General features: G+C 45.9%; 2 protein-coding genes across 14 annotated transcripts in view; one reads left to right on the top strand and one right to left on the bottom strand.

Moving 5' to 3' along the window:
- LOC111251811 (transmembrane emp24 domain-containing protein 7-like) overlaps nucleotides 1-10,639 on the top strand; it is a 154,496-nt gene that overhangs the window by 105,291 nt on the left and 38,566 nt on the right. The gene's annotated exons all lie outside the window — the stretch shown is intronic.
- The window catches only part of LOC111251810 (homeobox protein Meis1-like), a 110,542-nt gene that overhangs the window by 81,959 nt on the left and 17,944 nt on the right, over nucleotides 1-10,639 (bottom strand). For all 6 annotated transcript variants that reach the window (XR_015328867.1, XR_015328868.1, XM_022808840.2 and 3 more), the window contains exon 2: nucleotides 5,023-5,243. Coding sequence is in view for 4 of the 6 variants with exons in the window: in XM_022808840.2 (XP_022664575.1) it covers nucleotides 5,023-5,243 (221 nt within the window). In the remaining 2 variants the exon portion in view is untranslated. The remainder of the gene's footprint in view (nucleotides 1-5,022; nucleotides 5,244-10,639) is intronic.

The raw sequence follows: 10,639 nt of genomic DNA, 5'->3' as shown, positions 1-10,639 counted from the left end.
GCTGCTACCGCTGGTCGTGCTAGCTTGATAGACGAACTAACAAATCAATGCTGTTTTCACACCCAGACAAAAACCTTTCTTTCCCTCTGTCTCGTTTTATTTCGTTGTCTGTATATATGCTTAGTTTGTGCTATGTTACCCCGCGTCCGGCTGAAAAGCTTAAAGCTATTTAACCTCACGATGGAATCTAGGCGAGGTGGGAAGAAGAGATGCGTGGAGGGGGAGAGGTGCTGCTAGACAACTTTGTATGACTTAAAAAAGTGGGAATGGACACATTAGGAGTGACAACATCAATGGAATTAGACTACTCACTAAGAAACCCTCGGATGACTGGGACGGTACTAACGGCAAAACCAGGCTTAATGGTCACCCCAGTTCCTCGTTAGTTTAGTATGACAGGCAGCGATACAACACAGAACATCTTTGGTGCACATATGGATTTTCGGTATACGAATTAACCAATACAAAATACAAACACGACTGTTAAAAACTTCAAGGTGCACCATAACACGTCTTCGAGAATCTAGCTGGAGGGCATTTGAACTTCTAAATATCGATTACTAGCCATTTTGGCAAAATTAAGGGCTGGTCCTTCGGTTACTCGGTTAACAATCACTTCTAGTCGAAATTACGTTTTTTCTTTTTCTATTTATTTGCCTAGTTTTTCATTCAATGCCCAGCATTTATTCGTTTTTGGCCTGTTATGTATTCTATTATCGGTAGCGGCACAGGGACTATCTGTGGCTGTTGTAGCAAGACGATGCAGCGAGCGACATCCGACAACGAGACGTCGAGAGCAACCGAGATAGAGCGAGAAAGAGAGAGAGCAAATGAGAAAGAATGGCCGAACATCGCTCGCACACGTGCACACATCCACCTTCCCCTGCACACCTCGAATACGGTGCAACTCTTGCGACACAACGTAGAATAAGCAGGTCTCTGTTTTCTCGCAGGCGCGCTTGTTCCAGCTCAGGGTTTCGCGTCACTGCATCTGGTCGACTCCACTGCTTCTGTAGTTCCCTTCTCATCTTCTTCTATCGCTTCTCTTTTGCTATTCCTCCATATTTCGTTCTCGCGCCGACCGCCTCTCGATGGCCCTGCGTCGAATCCATATTCACGCTGTCGCTAAAAGGGGGAGCGTCTCACACGGAGTTCTATCGCTTTTGCCAGCCCGCGCTCTCTAGGACAGACGACCGAGTAAGCGAACAACGGTGGATCTATCGGTCGTTCGGCCTCGTACAAAACTACACAATAGCTTGCCGCCATCACTCGAATCGGCTCGCTCGATTCGAATCATCGGAGAGAGTCCTGGTTCCAGTGTCCCGATCGACCAGCCGACAGACCTGCACAGGCTATCTGCGCCTACCTTAAGGACAACACATCTGCTCGAGCTCGCTCTAAACTAACCTATTCTAGCTTACTTTACATGACCGGCCAGCCGCGCCAGTCTTAACCGAATCGAGAACGGACCCTGCTGCAAGCAGACCAAAAGCTCAACCAGGACGAGGAACGTGAGGAAAGCAAGATCCCTCGGCGCGGCTGCTGCCGCTGGTCTTCGTCGTCTTCATCGTGTGTCGTTGTCGACATATTTGAGCGTTTTGCGACTGCGATCAGAAAGCGGAGCGTAGAACGAATATAGAACGAAAGCGAAGAGGCAAGAGTAGGACGAAGCGGCCAGGCCGATATGTAGACAATAGGGGTTGTGTGTGAACCGTCGTCATCGTCACAGTATCGCTACTGTCAAACCGCTGCAGTGAAGCGTTCAGGTAGATTCTCGAATAGGATAGTTCCAGTTTTAGCTAAACTACTGAAAGCTACTCGAGGTCTAAACCGTACTGCCTTGTTCACGGTGTTACGATCAGTTCTATCATCATTGTCACACTCAGCCGCATCGTCGGGCGGACAACGACAAGCAGCAAAATGCGATGGTACTGCTTCGTTTAGAGGAGCCGTGTAGCAACTGTAAAATTGTAGACGCAGACGTTGCTGCTGCTATTGGCTATGGAGTTCGTTCTCATGTCCGCTCCGGCAGCCACCTTTGCTCCTCCTCAGCTAATCAAAAGTGACAGCGATACAAAGCGCTCGTCAAGTTTGTCGCTGCGGCCGCTACCGCCGTCGCTTATCCCGACGAGAAGACGAATTCGGTCATCTCTGCCATTGTCACTGTCCATATATATACACATATTCTTTATATAAGCCAGCGACAACTCTAACGCAGCAATCGAATTCGCAGTAACTATGGGGTGATAAGAGGCTACTAGCTAGCTAAGTGAAACAGGCCGACTGCTCCGCTTCTTCCTGCCTGCTCGTCCCTTTTTCAGTTACTCATAGATATATGATGTTGGACCTTTGTTCTATACATTCTATAGACTGACTGATAGGGCAGAGCGGAGACATGTGGAAAGCGACCGCGCGAGTGATTGAAGGAAATCGAATAAACGCTGTAAGGAGATAGTGATCTCATCAAAGCAATCTACGACGCAGAGTTCAGTCGAAAACTGCGCGACCAGCAACGCTGTCCACATCTGCTCTAGCAACAACGCCGGTCTGTGCTTCCTCGTTCACGCTACTGAACAACATATACTAATATATATATCTGTGAGCATCGCCAGGGTCCACTTCTACTATTCGAGCCTATAAATTGCCTCTGTCTTGCCGCCGCGCGGTCCGGCTCTTACAACAGTGTAGCCGCGCGCAGGAAGCGTCGAGAAATTAGTTCTGCACCCCTGAATGACACCAATCCTATATCGCTTATAGACATCTATCGGCCTTTCACTTTGAGTGGTGATCGTAATTGTGCATCTGCGGTACCAAAAACCCCGTCTCAGCTCTTCTCTTTTCTGTTATCTGCTTTGCTGTTGTTCCCTATTCGAGACGATACGCCGGAGAAACGCCACAGCCAGATAGGGTCTCGGCCACTCGGAGAATAAGAGGGCATCCTATTGGCCCCCGTTCACCTCGCCTCTGCCTCCCTGACATCTTTTAGAGTATAAGCATGTGGAATGCATTGTCCTCAGGTCTCTGTTCCGTCCTGCCCCCGCGGCCCTTGTGTATCCTGATTCCATGCTTCATTCGTTTCTCGTCTTGTTCTGTTTGGCCTGTAGTGGCCTGTTGTAGTACTAGCAGTCGCCTAAGGAGACAACTGGACCCCTGCCAATGACGATGATCAGGAACAGCGATGGTGGCGCGGACAAGAAGAGCTCTACTACATTTCTCGTAGCAGAAACGGCCACAACTGGAACCGCTTAGTGTCGCATGGCAAAACGAAGCAGGCAGGCAGGCAGGCACTTAACTGCATAATCCCCATTGGAGCACTCAGACAGCGTCAGCTCCAGCCCTAGCAGTGGCGGCGGCGGCGGCGGCGGCGTCAGGAGTCGGATTTCATATCAGCGAACATGATGTCGGTCATCACCGGAGTAACTAGAGGCTGTAGTCAATACGATCCCTAGGCCATGCCCTACCAGATCGCTACTGCTGTTGGTGTAAAGTGCATTATTGTGATGACGGTTCTTGGTGGCAGATAACCGCGCGAGAAAAAGAAGGACAAAACGATTCAGATCGTTAGCGAGGACCCATTGGAGAGCGACAGACGTAGCCGCCGCCCACACTGCCGATCTCAGTGAAGATGTGACCAAGATCAGGCATACGGATCAAGTCTTAATACTTCCAGACACAGAGACATATCTGTCTACCTGTGATAATCTGCAGTGGACCATAGGAGTCCAGTGGCTCCATTCCCTCTAGATACATAAACGTCGAACCAAACAACAGTCATTGTCAGCTTTGTAATTGCCTTAATACTGTCGGGACTCATTGTGTTACGCGAATGACGCGTCTGTCTGGTTCCTCTCTCCTTTTCGTCTTCGTTGCCATCTCTAGACAAAAAAAAAATAGCTCACAATCTACAGTTGCTAAGAATCACCGAACTTAACTATAGAACATACAATGGGGCCCACAATATGGTTTACATAACCTTCCCCAGCGCGCCGCAGACTTTTTGGATGTCTGTCGTTTTTGTGAGAGAGAAAAAGAGAGGTAGAAAAGCAAGCGACCTAACTCGAGGTGTCAGCTATACGAATCTTCTCTGGGTGTCTACGAAGGCCTGTGATAGGACTCTGAAAACATCACCATCCACAGTGGTTTCATGCTGCACGGCTAGAAAACTCAACTCAGAATAGAATCACTATATATACACATAGATACGTAGGTGGCGTTGTTGCGTTAGTGCGGGGTGCGGGGTGGCATTGGGTTGCATTAGTATACTAGTCAACGGAAATAAACTAAGTCCTCTAGGTGTCCTTCCAATGGACGCTCATTCAGATCATACACGTAGCGAAAGAGGACTCAACAGCATAAATCATTGCGATTATCTTGACACTACCAGACAGACAATAAGTCTTACTCCGCTTTTGACACGCACGTCCTTCGTGCGCTCACTTGGAAACATCATTTATTTAAACCCCTACTGTTTAGATTGTCGGAAGATTCCAAGAGCAAACGATGTCAACGCTCAAAGATCGTACCTAAAGCGACCGTAGTTGTCCTGGATAAATACCTATAGACCTTCCGATACCTTCGTGATGAAATAAATCGTATGATTTTTTTGCAGTGAATAACACGCTCCAGCACTAAGTTAAGAAATAGGACATGTTGATTTGTCGACCGTTCTAAGTATGCAGCAACATTGATAATGGTGATGATGGAACACGTATGTTGTAGATTTTTGTTGAACATTTGCTAGTTTCAGCTCAAGCCTATTATCGCCGCGAGTTTTGCAATCGTAGGCACAATCGTAACCAGCCTCAATGCAGCGACCCATATTATCATCTCCAACGAATACAATTTTCAAACTAGTTTATTCCTTTCTCAAAGCCTAGCACTTACTAACTTCTCGTTAGTACGAGTATGTACTACAGAAATTTCAGTTTAATTACATAACAGATGGCCTAACAATAGCTTAGTTCCATAGCCAGTTAGTTAAAAAATATTGAGACCTTCGAAAAGGTCACATTGTCTACTTACCCGTAGATGGCGTCTTTGTCGCGTTTGTGGACGTCCGGCACAGAGCCCATGGCGGGGGCAGGGTATGCAGGCGCAGGTGACGGCAATCCACCGACACCTACGGGTGCAGGAGAGAGAGCGCCAGATCCTGGTCCGCTCCCCGCCATCAGACCTGATGCTCCTCGCGGGTCTCCGTAGTCCACGGCCCCACCTGCACCATAGTGCGAGATGGAGTCTTCGTACTAAAATAACACCGACACCAACAACAAACACAAAAGCAAAATCCATATTAAACAATGGCGTCATAGATAGTGATGAGCATGATTGTGATGACAGTATGATGACATGTCTGTTTTCCGGTGAATTAATTATGCGAAAATTTAACACTAGATAGACAGTCGTTTTGGTCGTGCTGGTGATTTTGTGCGTGATTGTGGTCCATGTCTAATGTGATATGCGTAGAGATAAAAACTCTGCAAATTTTGCCAGTCAATTACGGATTAGCCATCTTGTTACCCGCTGTTTGACTGATTTTTAAGATAACTACTTGTTTTGCCTCCTAGAAACAACGATGCTAAACGCTGGGATATTCTAGATGTGATGACTTCTGCAGAAGAACCTCGATTCTTTAGTTTCGCCACTCTTGAGCACTCTGTACATCTGATTGGATTCAAAATGGCACTCGTTTACTGCTTTCATCGGGCAGCAAACATACCCGTTTATGTAATTCCCCTAGATCATATTGTTCGCTTCGAAGAGTTGTTTGCCCCGTCCGAAAAGATAATCGGACCGTATCCATATGAACCCTTAACCCATTTCTCCAGCTAGTTCCGTCCAGGTAGTTGATAGGTCCAACGATGCGACAGGCAATCAAGACCTTTTGAGCTTTAGGTTCTAGTTCTCCTTGCATTGAGCTCTCAATCGTTTCTGTGAACGGGAACGCCGTTTAGTGGTACAATTTTGCCCCTGGGCTGCAGTAGCTCAGGCTATTAAGGGCGAATTCATCAATTTCATTCGTCGACCACCTTAGTCCCTCGTTTGTTCGTTCTATCCCGTTTTCTACCTCAATCGATTCGGATCCCAGACCAAACGGACTGGCTTCGATTTGCCTTCAACTGCTCAAATTTGGCTGACTTTTGGGGGTTGCTCTTCGGAATGCTCTATTAACATTCCTCTTTAGTAGTTATCTTTTGCTTCGTGTTCAACAGAGCTTTCGTTGCTTGTGTGCAGCAGCGACTTCTCGATATCTGCCATTTTACCTGGGTCCCCACTGCCTGCCTGCCTGTATGCTCTTGCCCTAAGCCTACGTCGACATGTAGGCATCGTGGCTGAGGAGTCGCAGAGGAGGACCGAGCAATCGGGCTTGTAGCTCTCTCGTCCCGAACAAGCGACCTATCAACAGCGGATTCTTCGGAAGATCTTCGACTTCGAACCTTCTGCAGGCAAACTCACGGTCGATGTTCGTCCGAGTTCGCTCGTGCGTCCGTCCGGCCAACCATCCATTGGTTGATCCGCCGACGTCCGCAACAAGGCGGCCAACCGGCTACACGGTTAACCTCGGATGATGAGAGCTCTTCCTCAGCTATTCCCGAACATACAGGCATATATTATAGCTAGTCAAATGCTGTCGATCCTAATGGAGCGGCTCTGCAGACGTCTAGCCCTCCCTTCTCCCTACCGCCCTCCTCTATCTGTGCTTGTCCTGTAGCTATCACTGCTGAGTCACTAGTCATCTTCCCCGTCAGCCCCTTCCTACTCATCATCCTGATCATCATTGCCATCACTTTGATGTTGTTCTTTTTCTATTCATCGTTGTAGTCGCCATTGTCGACCATCTTCATCATCGTCAACAGCAGCAACAACATCGCTTCCATATCTTCGTTCTCCTTTCCCGTAGCGATCGCCTGTGCCCCGTGTTTTCGCATGCCCTCATCGTCTCTCCGCTGAATTTTTCGCTGCTCTTCAGCCTTTGATTTTTACGTTTTCGTGCTGCTGTTGCCGCTTCTGCCATGGCTGCTTGTGCTGTTATTGCACCAGACCTAAACATCACATCAAGTTGTCTCGTCTGATTGACATATTCTTGACGGGCGGACGTCATGCTGGGCAGCGGGGCCGTCCGTTTTCGTTCGTCCCGCGTCAGCCAAGTTGCCAGCAACGGTGAGCAAGGGGACTAACAAGCGGCAGCAAGCGGAACGCCATAGAAATGTGGAAACTGCCGCCGGAATAGATGTTATTACTGCACATAATCTTGCTTCAATATTCTCTTGCTGCTACACATAGAGGGCGCCAACAACTGGGCAGCGACGGACGGAGCTGGCAGGAATCATGGACGAACCAAGAATCCACCGCTAGGACCGACACTGCAGACGCGCATAACAGCTCGTGTGTACCTTCAATAGGTAACATTGGGATGCCGCGACCGAACCGGCAGCCGAACGGAGTCAAAAAGACTAATATGTTCTCAGGCTTACCTCATTTCGGTTCGCCTGCAAGATATACGTCGTTGTAGTCGATGTTATCATCATCATCATCATTGGGTTCGCAGCTATAAGCTTCGTCATAACAAGTCTTCGCCATTGTCGCTTATAGCATAAAAGAACCCAACGATGGCGTGCCATAGGATGAGGCACGAGTGAAGAACAAACTAGTAAACATCAACGGGACTACATTGGTGTTATCACCAGCAAAATATCGAATTTGCGCATGTTCAGCGTTTGCCTCCTGGGACAGCGGAGACGTTTCGTATTGAAGTCGATGAAAATAGCAAATTTCTTTTTGTAGCATCGCCTCGACCTTTTTTATTGACAAAATCAACGGATACAGAGCGCGTCTTCATGGGTTTACGCCTGCTCACTTTACTTATTGCTCCTTATAAGCCACGATATAGGGAAGAACTCAAAGGCGGATAGAGCGGCAGCAGAACCATCACGCAATTAAATTATAATAAAATCAGTCACTCTTGGTTCGGACGAATGATAATTATGCAGTCTGTTTGTTCGTTTGAAATTATTTTTACTGGTCTTGCTTTGCTCTATTGTGCATCGGCCGATACTAAATGTACACCAAGGGACACGTGAGAATGTGCAGCAGTCGAGAAAATACCTTCGCCGATTACTTGTTAATTATATCGGGTTGTCATAGGTGAAACGATCGGCAACCAAAGAACAAACAGTTGATGAAAAGAAGGAAAACCTTAATAAGATTCATTCAAAGCAACTTCAATTGTTTCATATAGGTGTCGTGTCAACACAAAATACGGCAGCCGGAAGTATGCTAGCGAAATCCGCTAGCACCATTGCGACTACCGTATTTCTACATCAGTCCGTAAAATATTGCTCAGGCTATATATAATGAGGATATAATTATAGCAAATGTCGTGACGGTAACGAGACGTGATGTGTAGCTGCGTATGTACAACACGTTGTGCGTGAGCCTCTTATTGTGGTTGCTCTGACGTGTTCTTAAGGAGAGATATTTCATACCTATTTAAGCCACAAAACTATATCAGTTACGTATGGTAGTAAATGAAGGTAGCTGACATTTAAGTATAAGAAAAATATGTTCTGGGGCTCGTCTTTTACTTTGACATTTGTGTTCCTTCCTTTTTAGAGGTGTCATTGGTAAAATACGGGCATCGAATTGATGGCCATAAATTTCGTAATAAATAAAAAGGCTGTATTTATGGTTTTGATGCCGCGCATGCATCCCGTCAGAACGGCATAATATGGCGGCCATTCTCGCTTTAGGAAGACGGTCTATTTATGAATTGTTTTCTTTTTGCGGCTCCTATGGATTACATTTGAGATTCTGAGATCAATAACCTGCGTTTGCAGCCGACCTTGACCCAAACAAGCCCCACACATAGATCCGTCGCCTTCATAACTTTTGCAGTTCCGAATCCACGAAAAGCAGAGTTGGCCGTCATTTCTAAGACAATTAAAAATTTCAATTGTTGATCAATATCAGAATCCGAAATCAATGAGTTAAGCGTAAAAACCTTCTAGTAATGAGGTTAGACGTCTAGAGATGGGACGCGAGACGTTTGAGCTAGATGTCCCTACTAATCGCATGAGGACGTCTACCTGGCATCACCCTGCAAGACCCACATTTACATCGCTATTGCGATAAGGCTTTTTTCCGGTAACTGCTTCCGACTTCCATATGTATGGGCGCATGCGCATAGAAGACCTCGGTCGGGCGAAATACAGGCAGAGATCAGAAATAGCAGAAGATATTCAAATAATCAAAAACAAGATAAAAGTTTAAAACGGACGAGCTAAAATGGTGCAGAGCAAATAAGTAAAAAATAGCGTAAGGAACGAAACTAAGAGACAAAGACAAGTAGCGGACCGCAGGATCAGGTTAAGAGATATTAAACGATAGAACGGCGTCTGGTGAAAGTCCAGCATTTCTAAGGCCAAAAGTTCCAATGAGTTCGCTTGCTCCATATCATACTTTGTGCCTAAAGATGCCTGCCTATACGTATGTATACATAATTCTAATCCGTGATAGCAATCCAATGATCTATACACGTAAGAGTACTAGTAATTATAATACGTAGAGATCAACTATCGAAAACGCACTCGAAGAAGGAATATAGGAAAAACTTTAAAAAATAAGTGTTGCTCTGTAAACATTTTTATTGCCTTGGGGTAGCATGAGTATGCAGTAAATTTTCTGTAAAACTCCAAAGACATCTTATCAAGTTCTCTCACTTAACAGCAAAAAAAGTTTAAATACAGAAGGAAATGAAGGATATGGCAAAATCACATGTTAAGGATAGATAGGCCAGGCTCATGAATCCCGTTTGCCCGGATTTGTTTCCGTGTAGAATTAGAAAGAAACTGATAAAATGCTCAATCAACATGATACTACGATTATTTCTAAGCCCAAAAAAAATCTGTCTGATAAGCAGCTTTTCGAACGACATTTATTGTACGAGACATGATTTTAAAGTCCAACCTAGATTGGCAGATGTACATTGTGATTTAGCTAGCGATCGTTTCCATCTTCTTCTGTCCGATCCTCATAGTGCTGTGAAGATATTATAGTTCATTTCTAGGCATCAATCACTGCGTAATTACTACTAAGTTTAGTTGAGCGAACTGAGAGAAGGGAATTGGACATCAAGCCATAAGCATAAGATAGTTTTCAGGTACAGGGCTGTGATGATAGTTCATGGATGGCTCGAGCGTAGACTGGTCTGTCCTAATTTATCGCCGACCTTCCATTATTAGAGTACAATTGGAGCTTGTAGTGTACCTTTTGGTCAACCGTTCCGCCGCCTGGGAATGAGTTACTATTTTGCCTTACAACTTTGCCCCTCTTTCAAGTAGAAGTCCAAAGTGCGAATTGTGTGTATTGCCAGTACGATAATCGATAAACTTGATGAAAAATAGACAACGATATCAAGTTCGTGGTCGAGTGACCGGCTGCTGCACCCTACTAGTGGAATCGATTTCACCGATTGAATAAACGTATTTAATTCGAGTGGTAATACCAGCTATATTTTAGCACGTGGGTGAGATTTCATCGTACTATTTAGATGTATACGTATGTCGCTATCGAGAAGGCTAGACGTGCATGGCAATGGTATCGTCTATGATAGTGCCCTAAGTGGTGCAGTCGAGAAATGTTG

This window comes from Varroa destructor, unplaced genomic scaffold (genome assembly GCF_002443255.2).
Source record: "Varroa destructor unplaced genomic scaffold, Vdes_3.0 BEIS01000005.1, whole genome shotgun sequence".
Taxonomy (NCBI): domain Eukaryota; kingdom Metazoa; phylum Arthropoda; class Arachnida; order Mesostigmata; family Varroidae; genus Varroa; species Varroa destructor.
The sequence above is the reverse complement of the archived record's forward strand: the minus strand, read 5'-3'. Positions and strand labels throughout refer to the sequence as shown.